The sequence below is a fragment of the Athene noctua genome, chromosome 4 (assembly GCF_965140245.1).
Source record: "Athene noctua chromosome 4, bAthNoc1.hap1.1, whole genome shotgun sequence".
NCBI classification, from domain to species: Eukaryota; Metazoa; Chordata; class Aves; order Strigiformes; family Strigidae; genus Athene; species Athene noctua.
Genome location: NC_134040.1, coordinates 65,330,651 through 65,353,035, shown reverse-complemented (window position 1 = coordinate 65,353,035; position 22,385 = coordinate 65,330,651). Strand labels below are relative to the sequence as shown.

At 47.9% G+C, this 22,385-nt stretch overlaps 2 protein-coding genes across 2 annotated transcripts in view; one reads left to right on the top strand and one right to left on the bottom strand.

The window, feature by feature from the left end:
* Nucleotides 1-52: 52 nt before the first annotated feature.
* NOA1 (nitric oxide associated 1) lies at nt 53-10,762 on the bottom strand. Its single transcript, XM_074905597.1, has 7 exons — nt 9,584-10,762; nt 8,742-8,906; nt 7,682-7,878; nt 5,423-5,554; nt 3,332-3,448; nt 1,556-1,673; nt 53-973 (listed from the first exon to the last, which is right to left on the bottom strand). Exons 1-7 carry the CDS (start codon nt 10,749-10,751, stop codon nt 768-770), a joined length of 2,103 nt encoding a protein of 700 aa, XP_074761698.1. The 5' UTR covers nt 10,752-10,762; the 3' UTR covers nt 53-767.
* The window catches only part of POLR2B (RNA polymerase II subunit B), a 26,161-nt gene continuing 14,444 nt past the window's right edge, over nt 10,669-22,385 (top strand). The window contains exons 1-4 of the mRNA XM_074905592.1: nt 10,669-10,768; nt 11,055-11,127; nt 18,162-18,312; nt 22,189-22,301. Coding sequence (XP_074761693.1) covers nt 10,750-10,768; nt 11,055-11,127; nt 18,162-18,312; nt 22,189-22,301 — 356 coding nt within the window. The 5' untranslated portion in view covers nt 10,669-10,749. The remainder of the gene's footprint in view (nt 10,769-11,054; nt 11,128-18,161; nt 18,313-22,188; nt 22,302-22,385) is intronic.

The window sequence follows — 22,385 nt, the reverse complement described above, 5'->3', positions numbered from 1 at the left end:
TCATGCCCCCACAAGATTGCTTTGTCAGTGATTCAAAAAGGAAACAAAGGAGTGTCTTTGCAAAGTTTTATTCTACATCCTCACTTTCAGAAACCTTTACACAAGCTACAAACCAAATCAAAGCAGTGAGCTGCAAGTTTCCTCTTCAAGCATATGAGCAGACCTGCTTTTCATTAATTCACCTTCCCTGTGTCCAAAAGCAACATGTTGCGCCCCCTTGTCTGCCCCAGATGTTGAAGGACTCTAAGGACCTGATTTTTGGTCGATGTTGAATTATTATCAGCCACTAGGAGGGTCATACCCACACTGGAGCATTCCTTGCTCCCCTTGCTGCTCCCTGAACCACCTCCTTCCACCTTGGAAACACCATAAAGCCTCCAAGAACAAGGTGATGATTTCTGACCTGTGGGAGCATGTCTGCAAAAGAAGACCTATTCTATGAGCAGCAAAGCCAGCCCAGGGCAGGCAGGTGAGTTTCCATCCCATATTTCAAGAGGAAACAGGTAAAGGGATTTGATCAGATAGTGGCAGGTCCCAGGGAGCAGCTGTTTCACCTCTCACAAGGTACCAGCCACCCAGCTCATTCAAAATGGCTACAGTTCAGCGGCTGGATCAGGTGTGGACTTGTGGAGTTCCTCCCCAGGCCTGCTTTCAAAAATGTGCCTGTCTGCCCTTAAAAAGGAGTCCAAGCTCCCCCGAATACCAATAAGCAATAAGGTTCTCCACAGGCTGTTCTGTCTTCTACTTTGCTCAAATGATGAGAAGTGTTATCTTTTCCCTGCGGTTTTCAGGTTTTCCACCAGGGAGGGAGGCTTTTTGGTCCTATAGGCAGCAGTGCCTGCGATCCGGGACCCTCTGATGGTACTGATGTATGGCAAAAGGGGAGGCTCCCGCACTACCAATGCAGTGCCCTCAGGAGTATAGGCTCGGAGCAGCAATTTCTCTTCTGCGTGAGCTGTCACTGCCACCCAGCCTGCACAGCCAAAAAAAATACAGTCAGTCAGCGAGACGAGTCACTGGGATCTGAACGAGGGTTCTGACACAAACTCAGTGCTTCCCATGTTGGCGAAGAACCCGAGTTACCCAGTGTGATTTCTTTGAGAAAGCAAACTCAAATCCCAGCCCTTTCCCAATAGAAGATAGCACCTAAATCCACATCTTACTCTTCCCCAGACACAGCTCTTTCCTGATGAACTTAAGACGGATGGTAGGAACTACAAAACCACAACAATAAAGCTTTCCAATCCATGGCCCTTTCCCTCTCTTCTGGACAGCCAACAGTGTCACTGCCATTCCTGATGCTGTGGAACTTGTATGGCAGCCAGAGCATAAAGTATTGCAATGTGGTTATCCTGTACAACCGTGGTGGTCAATCTCCATTCTCAGGGGCTGCCAAGCCTCAGCTGGATGCAGTCATGGCTGCCCTGATTTTGTGTTGGTGACAGTCCTGCTCTGAGCAGGAAATAGAGCTTCATGCCTTCAGAGGCCTCTTCCCATCAATATTTCTAGGATGCAGACCCTGCAAAGCAAACTAATGAAGAAATATTAAAATTACCTGCAGAGGAAAGCTTGATATCTGCGACTGCCTCAGTGGTACCAATTCCTTTCAGTGTAATGTCCTGAGGGACAAGCGGAGGGAACTCTTTCATTCGCTCTTTGCCACCCATGGGAACCTAAAATCAAAACATGGAGAAAAGATTTAACAGTCAGAGATGCTTCAGCACTACCTTAAACTTGTGAACAAGGCACAAGTGGGAATAAAGATATTAGACCATTGTTAGCCATGTAAGAGCTGGCTTGAATACCCTACAGGAGTTTTCAGGTTTGCCAAGAACATCCAGAGCACATCCAGAGCAAACCAGTGGGAGCTCAGAGGTAAGCTAAGATGGAGTGCCCACTGCAGGACCCAGCTGGTTGCTCAAGCCAGCTGCCCTGATGTGAGGGACAGGGGACAGCACCTGTTCTTAATGTGCACAGGAATGGAGCTGTCAGGACAGGGACAGCTCACCCTGTCCCCGAGCAAGTGCTACACAGTATGAGGCAATACCAAGGAAAAAGTCAGACCACCAGAAGACGAAGAGATGTGCAGAGGATCCAGCAAGGAAAGAATAAGAAAGGTACATTTTTCAACTGTAATCTGTTCTGAAACCCCATCTCAGGTGCTCTTCCCTAACACAGCTGCAGCCACACAGCCTGTGGAAGAGTGCTGCACACTGCAGATCTCTACTCTCCCACCACAGAAGTCCTGAACTCCTGACTGTGCTGGGTTTGTGTGTGTGGCAGGGTTTTGGTAGTGGGGGAAAGGGCTACAGGGGTGGCCCCTGTGAGAAGTTTCTCAAAGCTTCCCCAGCTCCAAGTCAGATTCACCTCTGTGCCAAGGCTGAGCCAACTAGCGATGGTGGCTGCGCCTCTGTGATAAGATTTCAGAACGGGAACCTGGGAAGAGGAGTGGGAGCTGTGAGGGAGACACCTCTGCAAACACTGAGGTCAGTGGAAGACAGGAGGAGGAGGAGTCAGGGGGGAGGTTTGCCATAGTGGAGACTCCCCTGCAGCCCATGGTGAGAAGGCAGGCTGTGCCCCTGCAGCCCATGGAGGACCCCACACTGGAGGAGGTGACTGTGCGTGAAGAAGGTCAGGACTCAGAGAGAAGGCCATGCTGTTGTAGTTCGGCGCTGGGAGGACAATGCATGGGAGAGAACTGCACACTGGAGCAGTTCGTGAAGAGCTGCAGCCTGTGGGAAGGACTCATGTTGGAGAAAGTTCATGGAGGACTGTCTCTTGTGGAAGGGATCCCACGCTGGAGCAGGGAAGAGTGTGAGGAGTCCTCCCCCTAAGGGAGAAGGAGCAGTGGGACTGACTGCACCCCCCATTCCCTGCCCCCTGCACCATTGGGGGGAGGAGGTAGAGAAATTAGGAGCAAAGCTGAGCTGGGGAAGAAGGGAGGGTGGGGGAAAGGTGTTTTTAAGAAGTGGTAATGCTTCTCACTGTCCTACTCTGTTAAGTGTTGTTGGTGGTGTCTGAATTAAATTTATTTTCTTTTTATTCCCCTAAGAGTCTGTCTTTTGCTGGTGACCATAGTGGGTGAGTCATCCCTCCCTATCCTTGTCTTGACCAAGAAGCCTTTTGTTGTATTCTCTCCTTCCCATTCCTGAGGTGGAAGGAGTGAGAGAGTGGCTGCGTGGTGCTCAGTTGCCCTCTGGGCTCAAGCCAGACACTGACACATGCTGGTTTTTCCTGTCAATTGTGCCCCAGCTGGGGTGGACATTTCACCAGGCAGGGAGGACAGCGTGTCCACCTGCAACCCAAAGCCCACAACAGCACCTCCTCTTACCTTTAGTAATTCTTGGCCAGCATGTTTCTCATAGATGGCATCTGCGTTATTCAGGGTAGAAATGTGGACTGGCAACAGGTTAGAAGCCATGACAGAAAACCAGGCAGACTTTTCTCCCTGAAATAAATAACAAGAGGAGGATGGATGTTACAATAACAGAAAAGCAGCCTCAAATTGCTCTCTCCTGCTCCATTTCTTTCCTGCATGCTGAAAACTTGTTCGACTGATGTCCACTCCTTGTCTGAGTGGTCCTTGGGTCACTGCAGAGCCAGGATTTATATAAATGGGGAAGATGAGCTTCACCATCCTGACTCAAAGTACTCCCAATACCATATCCCCTCCCATCACATCTGCTCAGCTCAGGCAAATCATCCAGGAGGTGTCTTTGCTCAAGTTTAATTCCCAAGAACAAACTTGGTGTGGTTATATAGTGAGAGGTGATGGACATCTCCTGTCTGGTGCTTCTTCTCCTATCACTTTACATTTCTAGCATGCATCTCCCATCAAACTATACTTGATTCCAAGCTGCTCTCAAACTATGCAAAGACCGAATGTGGAGCAATTTCAGCAGGCACTCTCATAACTTTTGCACAAAAAGCAAACAAGGCCAGAAAGGGAAGAAACCTCTACAAACACTGCTAGCAGCCTGAAATACGGAAACTCGAGTTCAGCGATTCCTTCAAGTTCCTCACAGACCTAATCTGAGGCAGGGGGCTCCTCTGTCATGATCTGAGCACAGACGCCTTCCTCCAAGGTCTCTGGAAGATGTACATTTGCAAGGCTGATACAGCAATGGGCCAAGACAGATACCAAGGACCTGTGGGGCCCTAAACATGCATGGCTCAGCTTGCTAAGAGCACCATTACATGAAGGAAGCCTAACTGCCAGCCCTGCTGCACTGAGCAGGTCTCTGAGACTGATGCTCTCATCAGGAGATAGTATAGCACTTTTTTACCCTGACCTCAGGTTACCTAGGCTGCCAACACCAGCTGTGTTCTCCACAACTTCCAAGGACAAAAGTCACCCCTCACAACAAAACCACCCCTTGGGGGGCCTTGTAGCTGCCTCGTCTCACAGTGTTTCTGCAGAGGGTGTTTACTGCCAGCAAGATGTCACCTGTATTGCTGTCCTACTTTGTTAGGGATGCAAATCCAGGTGCTTTCTTAAGTCCCTGATAGCTCCCAACCAACATGCCTAGGAAGTTCTTTTCCTAGAGCTTTGCCCAAGACAGTACGGATAAAGACAGGCTTTCTTCTGCTGGGTTGCTCTCATCACAAACAGCATTTTTTCCTGAGTGAGGCATTACTCTTCTGTACTGCCAAGTTGTTTTTTTGGGACAGGGCTCTGCATTCTCACCTTAACTATGATGGAGCTCTCCTGTCATACTGGTACATTATTACTTATAGAATGCTGTCGCCTCCACCTTTCTGGTTTTCTTTCAGCAGGTCAAAAATGCCCTCAGCAAAGTAACAACTCAACATTTTATGGTGATCTTGGAAAGCTGACTGAAACAAAAGGAATAGCCATACATACACGCCCTTCCCAAACTGGGGCAAACTACTGAGGAAGGCATTATTATAAGCAGGGACACACATAGAGCACCTTTTAAAAATATTTTTACAGAAACTAAAATACATGTGCATTTAATTGCTTCACTGGGCAAATTCTTCAGAGGTCTGTGTCAGGAAAGCAAAATGCCCATGCTTTTCTCTCATGGCAAACAGCTTTCATGAAACACAGAAATGAGGAAACCCAACTATTTTCCAGCTAATTCTGGCATCTCCTCCTTCCCTCTCTGCCTTGTGCCTCTGTATGTTATGGGAAGCACATTAAGCTGAAGGCGTCTGTCAGCATTCAAAAGCAGCTACTGTCATACAATGTAAAATACTGCATGCTGGTAACAAGTATCAAACCTTTCAACTGCAATTGCCCATCCCAAGGCATTCTGACTTTATGCATGCTTTACTAACAGATTTGTCATCACAAAAGCAGCAAAGAAAGGGTCTGGAAAAGCTACCCAGAAAGCCTTTTATCATCTGGTACTATCACAAGAGATGAAGCAGCTGCTCATAGAATCCTTTCTTCCCTTACCTCTAAGTAGTCTACTCGTCCCAAGGCTGCTAAAAACAAAACCATTCCTGGCTTGAGAATGAAGGTCCGTGGAATGATGGCATGTGTTGGCAAAACCAGCTTTACTTCTTTATCTGTCAGGAGATTTAAAACCTGCAAAATAAATTGTACTGCCTTAACTTATTCCAGATGTTTTAATGAGTCAATGAAATTTTTGTCTTGTACTGATAGAGGAGAAAGATCAAGTAGAGCAGTGTGAAGAACATCTAACAGAACAGTTCAATTCTGGTCCACATGGTAAGTGAGAAACAGGATGAGGCAGAGATGTCACCAATCTCCATGGCCATGCAGGGTCCATAACAAAGTATAAGAGCTGCCAGCAGCCTGTTGGACCATGGATTTGGGAATTCTGGGTCTGGCTGGAACAAGCTCACACAAGATTTACTGTGCTTTAGCATGAATGCTGCCATGTGCAGAACCGGAGACCACCTTCAGCTATGACATTTGAGTTACTCCACTTATGTAGTGACACAAAGTACCACATCAATACTAGCAGCAAAGCTAGTCTCATCTCACTGAGAGAAAAGTGCTGGATCATACTGTGACACAACTCAAACTTTAGGATGACCAGCCTGCCACACAGCATGGATCCCTACCCCAGGCACAGCAAAACAAGCTCTCCCCTCTGTGAGGCCTCCCAAATGCTCCTGCTGCCTGTCTTCCTCTCCTCCCTTTCCTTCCATCTCCTGTCTTAACTGGCTCATCTGTTTCAGTGCTAGCTTGTTTCAGTGAAATGATCCACCCCAAAGCCAACAATTTAACCAGTAATGCTGCAGCCGCAGCAGTCTGATTACTTCTTAAAGAAGCAACTGTTCAAACCCAGCTATGAAACGACACAGGCACAGAAGTTCAGAGGAAGCAGTGCCCTGAAGGAAGAGACTAGTCTTCAGGTTGACGGTGTCTCTTTCCTAAACATAGGGAACTGACAGCAGTAATGCTTCAGACTGTGTCCCCCATGCACGCTACAGCCATGCAAATGCAGGTTTGTAGCAGTCTGGCCATGAGGATTAACCTCAATTCAGTATTAAAAGCCTGAACTAACATGGGTTGTGGTGCAGCCAGTACCCTGAGTGCTCTTCTTAAGTTCACAGGCAGACAATCTTTAGCTTGAAAGTCAGGAGAGCCTTCAACTCTGATTCTAAAATGAGGAGGGTTTGTCCTGCTAGCTGCAGGTTTTCTGATGTGTTTGGCAATGCTTAATCCAAGATTTGAGTTATCAATAATCCTTTCCCAGACTTTCCAGAAGCTTGGCTTTGGAAAGAGTCATGAGGAAGCAGCTAAAAACAAACCCCAAGAACAAAAATTTAATTCCATCATATGCTAACAGCCACTTTCCTTCCCTCCCCTCTTCTTCCAAAAGAAAAAAATGCTCACACCTGCTCATAACTAAAAAACTCCCCTGACAAAATCTGCCACACAGACCATCTGCTGACCTCAGGACTTAAGTTTGGTCTGAAACTTGGCAGGTAGCTGTCCAAAGGCACAGCAAGAATAATCAAAGTCAGAAACAGCAAAACCCACTTGTTTTCCACACTTATCCAACTCCAAAAGAAGGAAAAACATATCCAATCTCCTGTTACCAAACCAGGTCTCAAAGCTGATGACTGTACAGTTCTTGCACTTCATTCTCTTACCTCCCATACTTTTTCATCTTCCCCAAAAGATGATCTGTAGCTCTCTGCACAGGTATCAAAGTGATCAAAAAATCAAAACACAACTTTTTTGGACGTGTGCTGAAACACTGAGGTAGGTCTGATGTATTGGAGCTATTAACAGGAGCACTGCAGATCCTGTCAGCTTCAGGAGAATGCTTTCTCAAAGATTTGTTTCACTCACACAACACTGGTTATCCTCCTAAGCTCCACCTTTTTCAGTAGGCTGGTAGAGCTTAAAAAGGGCAAACTTAATCAGGTGATGCTGGTATAAACTTGCTTACAGCTTGTCGTTTACTTCCCTTCATTTAGATGTTAACAAAGTTTGATGACGCAGTCATACATTTCCCTTGCAAAGATCAGTATGCACTATTCAGAAATGCAACAGTGTTAACACAATGAACCTTTCCCAGATAAATACAAACCATATTTTAACACAATTGCCCAAACCAAAAGAATCCTAACCCCAGGACTGCAGCAGAAATACAACTGTGCCTGTGGGAGAGCTAAGCCAGAACAGTACTCCCAAACCCTGTCATCCCAAAACACAGCACCACAGAGTACCTACACAGTTTTCCTTTACAATCCCTGGAGTGTCAAAACACCAGCGAGCATCCTTCACTTCGTTGTATGTGAACTCCTCCCTTTCCTCATGCTTCCTAGGGGAATGTCTGGGCTCTTCATCTATGCTGTATGAGAGCATGTCAGGGTCAAAGTCAACCACAGGTCTAGCCTTCTGCTGTTGAAATGTTCTTCCAACTCTTCCTGGATTAAAACAAGAGGTTTCCTTGTAATTAATTTATTAACTTGCCTTTCCTTCAATCGGACATCTGTCCCGTCCCTTGCTTAAAAGGGATGCACAGCGGTAATATAAAGGTCATAAAGATGCTACGTGACTCGGAATTTGTGCGTTCAAAAGCCAAGATGTTAAGAAATGTCTTCTACAATTCTCGCTTAGCATTCCTCAAGCCCCAGAACCTCAGCAGGGACCAGATCACACTCCATTATTTCTGTTTCACAGTAAAGCAGGCTGCCTTCTTTTTTCTGCCTTAGACTGTCAAACACAGAATTACTTGAAAATCAGGGCTATCTTCTGGCAACTCCCTCCATTGGATACATACTAAAATGATGTATGATCACTGTGGTCTGCAGCCAAAACATGATTATTGAAAAATGAAACTTGTTTTCTTCATTTGAGAGCAAGAGACAGCCTATAATGCAGTATCACTGTAAACTGCTAAGCTCTCTGAACTGGGTTAGCAAATGCTGATGGGAGGTGCACTGCACAGAGGACACCTCTGCAATGCTACTACAATGGCAGAAAAAGAAGTTCTCAAAAGAAATATTAATGATGCTCCCTACAGAGGAGCTAGAGGGCTTGCACCCATTAGTCAGGGAACAAAAAATGGTCAAAATAACTTGAATACAAGTTTGGAAACTCTTTATAGCTTCTACAGATAGTGTGTTCTTCCCATAATTAAATGGAAACTAGTTCTTTCAGAGTGGGAAGAAATTACTTGGCAAAATCAGCTGGATTCTACAGAAAATTAATAAGTTAACAGTCCTTTGTGTAATACAGTATTTACATCGGAGCAGAAAGGCAATACCTTTACTCAGGCAATACTCACCTACTAAGTAACCTTGCTTTTTAAGTTGATTAAGGTACTTTTTTTCTTCACTGCTTAGCTGATCTTCTGTTTTTGTTGCCTCCTCTTTCAGTCTCTCCTGCCTTCGAAATATCCTGTCACATGTAGGATTAATAATTGGAAATTTCAATAGGTTCAGTGTTGTCCCTGAAAAAAAGAAGGTAGCAATCTATGTGGCACATTTAAGCTTTGAGGAACAAGAAAAAAAAAATTGCTTCTCAAACTTTTGGGTGAAATCCAGTAATACAAAGTTGGAGGTAGAAATACAGCTGCTCCCATAAAGTACTAGCTGTGCCAGCCAAGGTGGTGGAAATGAGGCACCCACCTGCTCAAGATCTGCACTCACCTATGGTTTGATGAATTGTCTCAAAGCCAAGTGGTGTCAAGACTGACTTAACACACCTCAGGCAATTCCCACCTCCAGGCAGCTTGGTTTGGCCTATGATTGTTTTTACAGGTGCTCACCAGTCCACCTCCCGGTCTCTTTAGAGTGGAGGGCACCCCCTAATTGGTAGGGATGTCAGATAAAGGTACCGTCCCTGCTGGCAGGCGAGCACGTAGGCCGGCTCTGGTTCACCAAACCTCTTACTGCTACAAGACTCACAGCACGCTCTGCACGCCTCCCACCCCAAAGAAGGTGATGATTTGAAGCATGGCGCAGCACTGGACCTCACTGCCCACAATGGCAATGCTTCATGGTGGCAGGCACCCATTTGGTGACGGGTCCCTCTGCCCCAGGGGTGGCTGAGAGTAGGCCAGCTGGCCTCTGAGTATCCAACACCATGGATGACCCGCGCCGTGATGGGAAGAGAAGCGCCCCTGACCTGGCCAGGGGGAGACGGTGGCCCTGTCGACGATGTCGGGGGCACGGGACTTGCAGTAGTCGGAGCGCAACAAGATGTTGAAGAGCGTCGACTTGCCGGAGTTGGTGGCGCCTAGCAGGTAGACGTCTCCGGCACACTTCCAGGAGCGCTGCAGCCGGCTGACCAGCCCCTCTAGGCCGAAGCCCGTCTTGGCACTCACCAGGCGGACGTCCACCAGCGGGGCTTCGCGCAGGCCGGCCTGGGCACAGGCTGTCACCAGCCGCTGCCGCAGCCGCCCCAGGTGCCCGGCAGAGTCGGCGGGCAGCAGGTCCACCTTGTTGCCCACCACCAGCAGCCCGGCGGCGGGGACGTCTGGGCCCAGCAGCGCCGGCAGCTGGGGCAGCACCGGGTCGGGCAGCTCCAGCACGTCGAGGACGTAGAGAAGGAGCGGGCCGCGGCCGTGGCGCGGCGGGCGGCGCAGGGCGGCGCTCACCACCAGGCGATGCTGGTCGGGCGGCAGCTGCAGCCGCAGGGCCCGGCTGTGGCGCGCCAGCAGCCAGCACCGCTGGCAGACGGCGCCCCGCAGCCCCGCCGTGCCCTCCGACAGGCTCCGGTACTTCTCTGCCGGCACGAAGCCCGGCGCCGTACCGTCGGAGCACTGCAGCTCAGCCCCGCAGCCCGAGCAGCTCACACCGCTCGGCGTCACCGAGGGATCGGGCTGACCCGCCACCGGCCCCCGCTCCCGCCGCTCCCTGCCCGGCTTCCGCTGCTCCCAGCGGGGCACCGTTGCCGCCGCCGCCGCCGCCACCTCGTTCGGCTCTGGCTCATACTCTAGAAAGATAAACCGCTCCTCCTCGCCGCTGGCTGATGCCGCCACCCCGCGCCGCGGCACCGGAGCCCAGGGCCGAGCGCGGGCCAGGTGGCGCAGGAGCAGCGGGGCCAGGCGGAGCATGGCGGGGCAGCGCCTCCGCCGCGGGAGGCAGCGGGCGGGGCGGGGCGTAGCAGCCGCGCGTGCGCGCTCCCCCGTTGCCTTCTGGGAGACGGCGCGCGCAGTCGCCCCGCCTCGCGAGTGACGCAGGCAGGGCGCGCAGGGCACGCGACGCTGCCGCTGCCGGTCCGCCGCCGCGCGCCTCGACTCGGCTCCGTCTCCGCCTTCGCCGCCACCCGCGGCTCTTCCCGCTGCCACCATGTATGACGCGGACGAAGGTGAGGGCGCTGCGGCTGCAGGCCGCTCCCTGCTGGGCCTGCTCTCCGGTTCAGCGTGGCGACGGGGGGAGCAGGGCCCGCGGAAGGCGGCGGGGGGGTGGGGTTGCGGTTGGGATGGGGAGCGCTCTGGGTGCGGCGGGGTCTCCCACAGGCGTCTGAGGCCCTTGGGCGGCCAGGTGGAGTGTTGGAGGGTTCCTCAGCTCGGCGTGTGCCGGCCCTGTTCAGCAGGTGAGGAGAGACACCGAGGTGGCTAGAGCGGGGCTTACGTGTTGTGCTTCCCTGACAGATATGCAATATGATGAAGATGATGATGAAATCACCCCTGACTTGTGGCAAGAAGCCTGCTGGATCGTTATTAGGTGACTTGCTAAAGCTTAACTCTTTTTTAACGCTTCAGCATATGTGCTCTTGGTCTTACAGGTGACACAGAATCACAGAATGGTTTGGGTTGGAAAGGATCCTTAAGATCACCTAGTTGTAAGCACCCTGCCTTGGGCAGGGACACCTTCCACTAGCCCAGGTTGCTCAAAGCCCCGTCCAACCTGGCCTTGAACACTGCCAGGGAGGGGGCAGCCACAGCTTCTCTGGGCAACCTGTGCCAGTGTCACAGCACCCTCATAGCGAAGAATTTCTTCCTTATATCTAATCTAAATCTACCCTCTTTTAGTTTAAAACCATTACCCCTCACTCTATCTCTACACTCCTTGATAGAGAGTCCCTCCCCATCTTTCCTGTAGCCCCCTTTAAGTACTGGAAGGCCACTATAAGGTCTCCCTGGATCCTTCTCTTCTCCGGGCTGAACAACCCCAACTCTCAGCCTGTCCTCACAGGGGAGGTGCTCCAGCCTCCTGATATCTTCGTGGCCTCCTCTGGACCCACTTGAGCAGGTCTGTGTCCTTCTTATTTTGGGGGCCCCAGAGCTGGACACAGCACTGCAGGTGAGGTCTCACAAGATAGATTAGAGGGGGAGAGTCCCTTCCCCCAGCCTGCTGGCCACACTTCTCTTGATACAGCCCAGGATTTGGTTGGCTTTTTGGGCTGTGAGTGCACATTGCTGGCTCATAATCAGTTTTCCATCCACCAATACCCCCAAGTCCTTCTCCACAGGACTGCTCTCAATCCACTCATTGCCCAGCCTGTATTTGTGCTTGGGATTGCCCTGACCCATGTCCCAAGAGCACTTGCCCTTGTTGACCTTCATGGTGTTCATGGTCCCACCTCTTAAGCCTGTCCAGGTCCCTGTGGATGGCACATCCCTTCCCTCCAGTGTGTTGACTGCACCACACAGCTTGGTTTCATTGGCAACTTGCTGAGGGTGCACTCCATCCCACTGTCCATGGGTCCAACAAAGATGTTAAACAGCACTGGTCTCAACACCGACCCCTGAGGAATGCCACTCATCACTGCTCTACACTTGGACATTGAGCCATTGACCACAACTCTGAGTGTGACTATCCAGCCAATTCCTTATCCACTCCACCAATCACATCCATGTTTCTCCATTTTAGAGGCAAGGGTGTTAAGGACAGTGTCAGATGCTTTGCACAAGTCCAGGCAGATGATGTCAGTTGCTCTTCCCTTATCCACCATCATAGCTGGCCATCAAATTTGTCAGACATGATTTGCCCTTAGCGTAGCCATGTTGGCTGTCACTTATCACCTCCTTATTTTCCATGTGCCCTAGCATAGTTTCCAGGAGGATCCACTCCATGATCTTGCCAGGCACAGAGATGAGACTGGCCTGTAGTGCCCAGGTCTTCCTTTTTTCCCTTTTTAAAAATAGGGGTTATGTTTCTCCTTTTCCAATCAGTGGGAACTTTGCTAGACTGCCACTATTTCTCAAATATGATGGATGGTAGCTTAGACACTTCATCTGCCAGTTCCCTCAGAACCTATGGATGCATCTTATCAGGTCCCATGGACTTGTGCACCTTCAGGTTCCTTGGATGGTCTTGAACCTGGTCTTCTCCTACAGTGGGTGGTTCTTCATTTTCCCAGTCCTTGCCTTTGCATTCTGTAATTTGAGTGGTGTGGCTGGAGCACTTGCCAGTGAAGACTGTGAGGCAAAAAATCCGTTGAGTACCTCAGCCTTCTCCACATCCTGGATAACCAGGTCTCCTGTTTCCTTCCAGAGAAGGCCTGTGTTTTCCCTAGTCTTCCTTTTTTCAGTGATGTACCTATAGAAGCTTTTCTTGTTGCCCTTGTCCCTGGCCAAGTTTAATTCTGTCAGGGCTTTAGCCTTCCTAACCTGATCCCTAGATGCTTGGACAGCTTCTCTGTACTCCTCCTAGGCTATCTGTCCTTGCTTCCACCTCTGTAGGATTTTTTTTTGTGTGTGTTAAAGCTTGTCTAGGAGTTCCTTGTGCATCCATTCATGCCTCCTGGTGTTCTTACCTGACTTCTTTTTTGGGATGCATCGCTCCTGAGCTTGGAGGAGGTGATCCTTGAATATTAACCAGCTTTCCTGGGCCCCTCTTCCCTCCAGGGCTTTATCCCATGCTATTCTACCAAGCAGATCCCTGAAGAAGCCAAAGTCTGCTCTCCTGAAGTCCAGGGTAGTGAGCTTGCTGTGTGCCCTCCTCACTGCCCTAAGGATCTTGAGCTCCACCATTTCATGGTTACTAGACAAGGCTGCCCTTGAGCTTCACACTCCCCACCAGCCCCTCCTTGCTGGTGAGAATAAGGTCCAGCATAGCACTTGTTGGTTCTTCTATCACTTGGAGAAGGAAGTTATCATCAACACATTCCAAGAACCTCCTGAATTGTTTATGCCCTGCTGTGTTGTCCCTCCAACAGGTATCGGGGTGGTCAAAGTCCACCATGAGGACCAGGGCTTGTGAACATGAGGCTGTTCCTATCTGTCTATAGAGGACCTCGTCCACTCGGTCTTCCTGGTCAGATGGCCTGTAGCAGACCCCCACTATAATGTCTCCTGTCCCTGCTCTCCCTTTAGTCCTGACCCACGAGCTCTCAGCTGCCTCCTCATCCTTTCCCAGGTAGAGCTCCATGCACTCAGTTGGTCACTGACATAGAGGGTGACCCCTCCCTCCTCATCTCCCTGCCTATCCTTCCATTTCAACACTCCAGTCATAGCAGTCATCCCACCACATCTCTGTGATGCCAGTAAGATTGTAGCCCTGCAGGTGTGTGCACATCTCTAGCTCCTCTTGTTCATTCCCCAAGCTATGTGCATTTGCATAGAGGCATTTAAGTTGGGCCCCGATGAAGCTGACTTACTGGCTGGAATTCCTTTGTGCTGCTGCTTAGGTGCTCCCCTGCTGACCTGTGACCCCTCTCCAAACTCTGGGCATCTGTTGCTGGCACTGGCATCAAGATGGTAGGATTGGGAAGCCCTCTTCACCAGCTTGGCAAGCCTATGACTGAAGATGCTCTTCCCCTTCTCTGACAGATAGATGCCACCAGCCCTCAGTAGTCCAGGTTTCTCAAAGCAAGTCCCATGGTCTAAATAGCCAAACCCCCGGCTGTGGCAGCAGTCCTGTAACCAGTTGTTGATTTGCCAGATTCAACTGGCCCTTTCAAACCCCTTCCCTTTGACTGGGAGGATTGATGTAATCCGTCTTGATAATCCTCAGACTGCTCCTGGCTGTATCCCTGGTGCTCACCTGAAACAGCAGCAGTGGACAACAGTCAATGGACTGTACGAGGCTCGGTAGTCTCTCGGTGACATTGCTGGCACAAGCCCCTGGTGAGCAGCACCCCTCTAGAGCGTGCGTCAGGTCGGCAGATGGTGCCTCTGTACCTCTCAGAAAAGTTGCCTGCTACCAGCACCCATCACCTTTTCTTAGTTACACTGGTTGTTCTATGGGGAGCATGCTGGGCTGCCTTACTCAGCTCCAACATCTCTCCTGATGTGATGCATTTTTTTCAAAGTCTGCAGAGTGGTGAAGCGGTTCTGCCAGGGCACCTCAGGCTTTGGGAGAAGTTTCATCCTCCTCCAGGTCCTTGCCATTGCAAGCTTCCATTCTTCTGCATTAATGCACCCCCCCTCCCTTCTTTGTGTGCCAGTGGGGGAGTTTCTGGCTGTTTGGCTGTGGGTCCACAGCAGACTGCACCTGGAACCATCTGGCTATCTAACTCCTCTTCAGCCTCCCTCATGCTCTGCAACCTTCTCACCACATCCAGTTCGCTAGCAGCATGTCACAGAAGCTGCAGGCTTGGTTATGTTGAATTGTGTGTTTTAGCATGTTCAGAGCAGAAGGGCTTTAAGCAGAAACAGCAGGGTTGTCATTAGGGATCAAGAAGCCCTGATGGCCCCCAGGGGAGTACGCTATTTTGAATGAAGTGAGAAGTGATTTTGATTCTATATCATGTACATGATTTTGCCCACTACTCTCACAGCTGATGGTGGCATTAGGAAGTCAGTACTTGGCTATTTCACCATGTTAATGTGTTAATAGCAAGACATGAGCCTTCAGGACCTGCAGTTTCTTGTCACTGTTAATGGGTGGGATGCTGTGTGGAACTGAGTAAGAAGTGTTTATCTTGCTAAGTGCATCATTCATAGAATGTGTTATGACTGGTGTCTTAGAGCAGCAGTTGCAAAGAGAAGGGTAGGTCTGTGGGGGTGGTCCCATAGGCTCTCTGGGTGGAGAGCAGAGATAAGAAGCTTTAGAGGCGGAAGATCATCCTTTTTTTTGCAGCCTGCTGAAGAGTTACTTTCAGTCGGTTGGGAGGTAACTAAAGCATGTCCTTCAGCTGAAGCTGCACCTCACTCCATATGATGAAACACGTTTTTTATTGTGAGGGTGACCAAGCACCAGCACAAGTTTCCCAGAGAGGTCATGGAGTCTCTGTCCCTGTCCTTGGTGGTGTTCAAAAGCTGTTCTGGACATGGTCTTGGGCAGTGAGCTCTAGGACAAGATGACCTTCAGAGGTCCCTTCCAAGCCCAACCATTCTGTGATACAGGTTGCTCTTTCCCTTCCTCCTTCCCCTTATGCAATAGTAGACTGTGCTGAGATTTCACTGTGGCAACAGCACAGTAGCCAAGGATGTGTTGCCCTTCTTGGGGAAGCCTGAGGTTATTGGTAGGGAAGTAGTGCTTACCAGTTTTCTCTAGAGATCTTGGTGGTGATGGGACAGGAGCTGAGGTGGTGTAGGTTCCCTGGCTGGCTTCAGGACTGTGAGGTAGAGGAGCTTGCTGGCAGGGGCCAATGCAGTGGACATGTTTAGATAATCCCATTAAAAGTTAGGATGTGGGGCTTTGAATTTAAGCTTTGATTTTTACAGTTAGGTTGTGCTGGGTTGAAACTAGGTGACACAAAGGCTAAAAGAAGACAGAGAATGGGAGAATGACTCCCCCTGCATTCCAGGAGGAGATAGTGACCTACTGCATCACATAGACATACACGAGTCTTTGGGACCAGACGGGATACACCTGCGGGTGCTGAAAGAGCTGGCTGGGGTGCTCGCCAAGCTGCTTTCCATCATTTACCAGCAGTCCTGGCTGACCAGGGAGGTCCAGAAATTGGCCAGTGTGACTCCCATATGTAAGAAGGGTCAGAAGGATGATCCAGGAATTTACAGACCTGTCAGCTTGACTTTGGTGCCTGGGAAGCTGATGGAGCAGCTCATCCTGAGTACCATCACACAACACATGTGGGACAACCAGATGCTCAGGCCCAGTCAGCATGGGTTTATGAAAGGCAGGTCCTGCCTGACAAACCTGATCTCCTTCTATGAGAGGGTGACCTGCTTATTGGATGAGGGAAAGGCTGTGGATGTTGTTTACCTTGACTTTAGTAAGGCCTTTGACACAGTTTCCCACAGCATTCTCCTGGTGAAACTGGCTGCTCGAGACTTGGATGGGCACACGCTTTGCTGGGTAAAAAACTGTCTGGATGGCTGGACCCAAAGTGTTGCGATGAAAGGAGTTAAATCCAGTTGGCGGCCGGTCATGAGTGGTGTCCCCCAGGGCTGGGTTTTGGGGCCACTCCTGTTTAACATCTTTATTGATGATCTAGACGAGGGGATCGAGGGCACCCTCAGTCAGTTTGCAGATGACACCGAGTTGGGTGGGAGTGTTGATCTGCTCGAGGGTAGGGAGGCTCTGCAGAGAGACCTGGACAGGCTGGAGCCATGGGCTGAGGCCAACTGGAGGAGTTTCAATAAGGCCAAATGCCGGGGGCTGCCCTTGGGCCACAACAACCCCCAGCAGCGCTACAGGCTTGGGGAGGAGTGGCTGGAGAGCTGCCAGTCAGAGAGGGACCTGGGGGGGGGGGGTTGATTGACAGCCGGCTGAACAGGAGCCAGCAGTGTGCCCAGGGGGCCAAGAAGGCCAATGGCATCCTGGCTTGTGTCAGCAATAGCGTGGCCAGCAGGGACAGGGAAGGGATCTGACCCCTGTACTCGGCACTGCTGAGGCCGCACCTCGATTCCTGTGTTCAGTTTTGGGCCCCTCACTACAAAAAGGACATTGAATGACTCGAGCGTGTCCAGAGAAGGGCAACGAAGCTGGTGCAGGGTCTGGAGCACAGGTCCTACGAGGAGCGGCTGAGGGAACTGGGGGTGTTTAGTCTGGAGAAGAGGAGGCTGAGGGGAGACCTCATCGCCCTCTACAGCTCCCTGAAAGGAGGGTGCAGAGAGCTGGGGATGAGTGTCTTGAACCACATAACAAGCTATAGGACAAGAGGGAATGGCCTCAATTTGCACCAGGGAAGGTTTAGACTGGATATTAGGAAGCGTTTCTTTCCAGAAGGGGTTGTTAGGCGTTGGAATGGGCTGCCCAGGGAGGTGGTGGAGTCCCCATCCCTGGAGGTGTTCAAGAGTAGAGACGACATAGTGCTTAGGGATATGGTGTAGTTGGGAACTGTCAGTGTTAGGTTAATGGTTGGATTGGATGATTTTCAAGGTCTTTTCCAACTTAGACGATTCTGTGATTCTGTGGAAATTTGCAGTGGTGAAGCTGGTAATCTCTGTGGCTGGAACAGAGGCAATCCAAGCAAAGAAGTGTGCTCAGAACATTTACCTTGACTTAGGGGCATGCACTCAGTTTACTGCAGCTTGAACAATTAGTTAAAGAAATGTAATTCACCTATATTGTTGAAAACTTAAGCTGAAGCCACTTTTACTGAGGTTTGTCATTGCATTTCCCTTCTAATTTAAGGTAGTCTGTGTGTACAGTCGTGGCTTAACCAAGGCAGCAAGTCTGTCACTTTGTAGTGTCTGTGTCTTCAAGCAGGGAGAGAGTTGTTAAACATTTTTGAATGTCTGTGTTTGAAACTCATGCCTCAGGAAAAGTGAATGTATTTGAATCTGTAGTGTATTTTACGGGTTTCGGAGGTTTTGTAATAAATACATCTTAAGCTTGTTAATGTTTGAAGCACATGAATTAAATTAACATCTCTTGTTTGTTAACCCACTTTTTTTTTTTAGCTCCTATTTTGATGAAAAGGGTTTAGTCAGGCAACAGTTGGATTCTTTTGATGAGTTTATTCAGATGTCTGTGCAGAGAATTGTTGAAGATGCTCCACCAATTGATTTACAAGCTGAAGCTCAGCATGCCACAGGAGAAGTGGAAGAGCCGGTAAGTGGAGACCCCTGGCAGATGTTGATATGTTTTTACAATGTAAAATGATTTTAGGTGGGTTTTATTCAAGAGATGGAAACACATCTGAGTTATGACATTGCTCGTGCAGTCAATAGGACAGAAGTGTGAACTCTTTGGAGTCTGAGATACATGGCTAAGTTTCTCAATAGTCAGGTATATGGCTGAGAAACACATGCAAGAGCTTGTTATCCTTGGAATCAAACTTCCTTCTCCTATAGGGTTACTCTCTCCTGCTGGTGTAGTTGAGAAATTGTTAATTGAGTTGAGAAATGTCCAGGAACAATTGGCTGCTGCAGCTCATGTTGTCAGTTACTGTAGGAAACTGTGCTGACAGGGATGTAGTAGAGCAAGTCACGTAGCCAAAAACAAACCATGTTTTGGTTGGTGGGATTTTGGTTTTCGATAGCTTTACCATGGCGAGAAAGGTTTATGGTTGAAAAGTTCTCTGTTAGCTTTTTTTGGCTCAAGTTAGGTCCAGGTTTTCAAAGGGTGCCATTGCTCATCATCTTCCATTGGCATCATGTTCCAAAGGAGAATAAATTATAGAAGGTCTGCACTGTGTGATGGCTCTTCTACTCTTCTAGCATGCACCTTCTACAATGGCCGTGTGCTTTCCTCATGTGGTGCGATACCTGTTCCATAAAGGCATATAGTGAAGATCTGTTGCCCTGCTATCAGTCACTACCTTGCTGCTTCTGTCTAGAGATTTAAAGGAACTTTAGGACACTGTTGTTGTTTAAACCCAGCCAGCAACCAAACACTTCACAGCCACTTGCTCACTCTTCCCCATGCTTGGGGAATGGGGGAGTGAGTTGGAGGGTAAGGAGTCTCGTAGGTTGAGAGACCTATTCAACCTATTCAATTTAATAGTTGAAATAAAATACAGTTAATAATAATAATAGTAATAATAGAAAATACAAACGAGTAGTGCACGATGTGATTGCTCACCGTCTGCTGACTGATGCCCAGCCCATTCCTGGCTAATGATCCCAGAGAAGAGAGAATCCTTAAACCACCATTCTGAAAACTCCAGTGGAGCTTCCCAATCAACCCTTATCTATATACTGAGCATGATGTTCTATGATATGGAAGACTTCATTGACCGATTTGAGTTCGTTGTTTTGACTATGCTTCCTCCCAGCTTCTTGTGTACCTGCATACCAGCAGGACATGAGAAGTAGAAAAGTCCTTGATTTTTTTTAGCAACAACTGAAAACATCAGTACATTATCAACACTCTTGTCATATCAAATCCCGTACTGAATCCAAAACACAGTGCTATTCTAACTACTAAGAAGGAAGGGAAAAAAAAACAAACCAACAATTAGCTCTATCCCAGCTGAAACCAGGACTGACACCTGAGCATTCAATTTGTTATATGTTTTGACTGTTCCTTTGCATTTTTTTTTTCAGGCAAACAACTATGCTGTAGAGAGAATAACTTGAGATTTCTTCTAGGTTATTTGTTAAACAAGCAGTTCATAAACACTTAACTTGCTGTAATTCTCCGTAATGTTTCTTCTGTTTTTCTTTGTATCTTATTGTGGAATTCTCTAGCTGTGCAGTTGCTATATGTGCAACGTGGTTATGGTTCAGATTGCAGGCATGGTATATACATGGTATCTTTTTGCCCAAAAGCTAGTATTTTACTTTCTGAAATCAGAGAGGTAAGTTTCATATTCTTATTTATCAAATTAAAGATTTTAGGAATAGGTCAAGGTAAGAAGAAAAAGGAAACTTCCTTTTTCCCTTCAGAGTCACTTGCAGGCAACCTCTTGCCTTATTTGAAGATACTGGATTAATTGAAGGAGACTGAGAGCATTTGACTCCTTTCTTTCTCCCTCTACTCAGTCTCAAATTTTGAAGGCAATTTGGGTAATTTATTTATCATAGGGTTTAGCAAGCATTCTTAGAGATAGTAATTATGGTAGATGTGTTCTTGAGATTGCTTGGATGAAATCTTGTGAAACTTGATACTGTACATGGGTGCTGTTGCAAATCCAGGAAAAAGGTGTTTCTTTGGGTAAGAATTGAGAGAATTTTTCTGACCTACGAAATGTTTGCCAACAAGGGTCTGCTACTTACTATCGTTGGAAGCTTTCATGCCTTTTGAAAATCAGACTGTTTTCACGTCCTTTCCCATAATTGAAGTCTTACTTTATTTACTGATCCTGTAGAATCATCCTAGGTATTGGTGTTACCCAACTTGCTGTGTTTTCAGTTATTTATAACAGTTATCCTTCTCTAGTAGCAGTTCTGGTTACTAATAAGTAAGAAACAGTATCTTGAATGCAAAAGGCTAATTATTGGTATATCTTGTGAATAGAGCAGCAATGACACTTCAGTTTGTCTGAAAGCTCTGGGTTTTTTGATGAAATGATGCAGTAATCTGTTTAATCTCTAGAGGAAACAAAACCAGCTAGTTCAGATATTAAAAAGGTTTTTTCTGTGGCTGTGTGTGAGACAAAATGTATGGGATGGATAACTTGCACCTTTGCTTTTACTAGTGAGTCCAGAGAAAGGGCTTAATATGAGGATTTTGAAAATGTATTTTAGAATGGCTAGAACCGCTTGTGACATAAACTGACTTTTTTTTTCTCTGCATTGGAGCTTGATTTGCTAGAGCAAGTGTTGCTTTGGTGGTGTGCTACAGCAGAGTCCTTATGGTATGGCTGAGATACGGTAAAATGCCTGCATGGGATTCAAGTTTTGTTTTAGTGATAGACATTCTCAGCTGCCTTCTAGACTTAGTTGGGGTGGCAGCACTGTCGTTCTTTATCTGTGTTAGCTTCTGTTCTGCAAAGGGATGTGGTGGGAAATAGCAACTTGAAGAAAAGCTGTAAGGCAGTGAGCCTTTTGACTTGTATACATGCAGGTCTGATGATGTGTTCATGTTTCTGTACCCTCATGGATTTTGGTATGTGAAGGAACACTTTGTGAGTAGAGTGGCTCATCTCCAGGTACTTCTGCATGCAAGGAGGCCAAGAGCCAAGTTGCCTCCTCATGCTTGTGCACCAGGACCGAGACCACACGTAAAAAACAGTTGAACAAAGCTACTGCTGTGTAACTGCTTGCTTTCTTTTAAATTCTAGCTCTCCCTACCAGATACAAAAATACACTTTGATAAGAGTATTGTATTAAAACTTTTACCCGTTTATTTTAAATGCAAGGCTTTTGATTTAAGTGAACTGAATCTTTACGTCTCATTGTGGTAGGATTCTGAGGGGTGAGTGGCTCTCAGAGCAAAATGAAGATCCTGAGAATTGTTCTATTGCTGAAAGGTGTCTGTCCTTTCATGCCCATGGTTTCACTGTAACATGTGAAAGGATTTCTGTGGAACAAACCCAAAGCTATTAAATCTGATGTTTTATGCATGGGTGCAAAGCTTTACAAAAGCTCACAGTTGTTTGATACATCAGCTATGTCATTGTCTGGGTTGAAGCAGATTCACCTTTTTGCATCATAAAACTAGCAGTTTTATTTAAAGTTACATAAACAATATCTAAGTAGACATATGTAAGGCGTATCCTATTTGATAATGTAGTCACTGACTTGGCAGATTTTGAGTTTGTTAGCTATTTTATGGGAAGATGACCTATTTGGATACTTTGTTCTTCTCTTACTGAAGGGTTTTGACCCTTCAGTTTTCTCTGGTTTTTTTTATTCATGAGGTGTTTAGAAATTATTGAAAGTTTTTGAGTGGTTTTTTGATCTAGTTGTGTGAAGAGGGATTGTTGCCATACCTTGAGCTGAGGACACGTGGCAGCATTGTGTATTAAGCTACAGGGCCGCTCTTGAACAAAAGAAAGCAGATGTTTCTTCTGTTACAGGTAAATGTCATCTTGTTTTCCAGCCCCGGTATCTGTTGAAGTTTGAACAAATCTATCTCTCCAAACCTACACATTGGGAAAGAGATGGAGCACCCTCACCTATGATGCCCAATGAAGCCAGACTGAGAAACCTCACGTAAGAATGAACTCTGTCGTGGATAAATACAAGGAAGGACTGGCCCTGCATTATTAATTGACAGTCTTTTTCAATTTAATAGTG

Coding starts and splice junctions, on each gene's coding strand:
- NOA1 (XM_074905597.1), bottom strand. CDS start 10,751: ATGGTGGCAGCGGGAAGAGCCGCGGGTGGCGGCGAAGGCGGAGACGGA. Junction 1,674..3,331: donor CTGGCCAAGAATTACTAAAG/GTAAGAGGAGGT, acceptor TTTTGATTTTAG/GTTCCCATGGGTGGCAAAGA. Junction 974..1,555: donor TATCAAGCTTTCCTCTGCAG/GTAATTTTAATA, acceptor TTGGCTGTGCAG/GCTGGGTGGCAGTGACAGCT.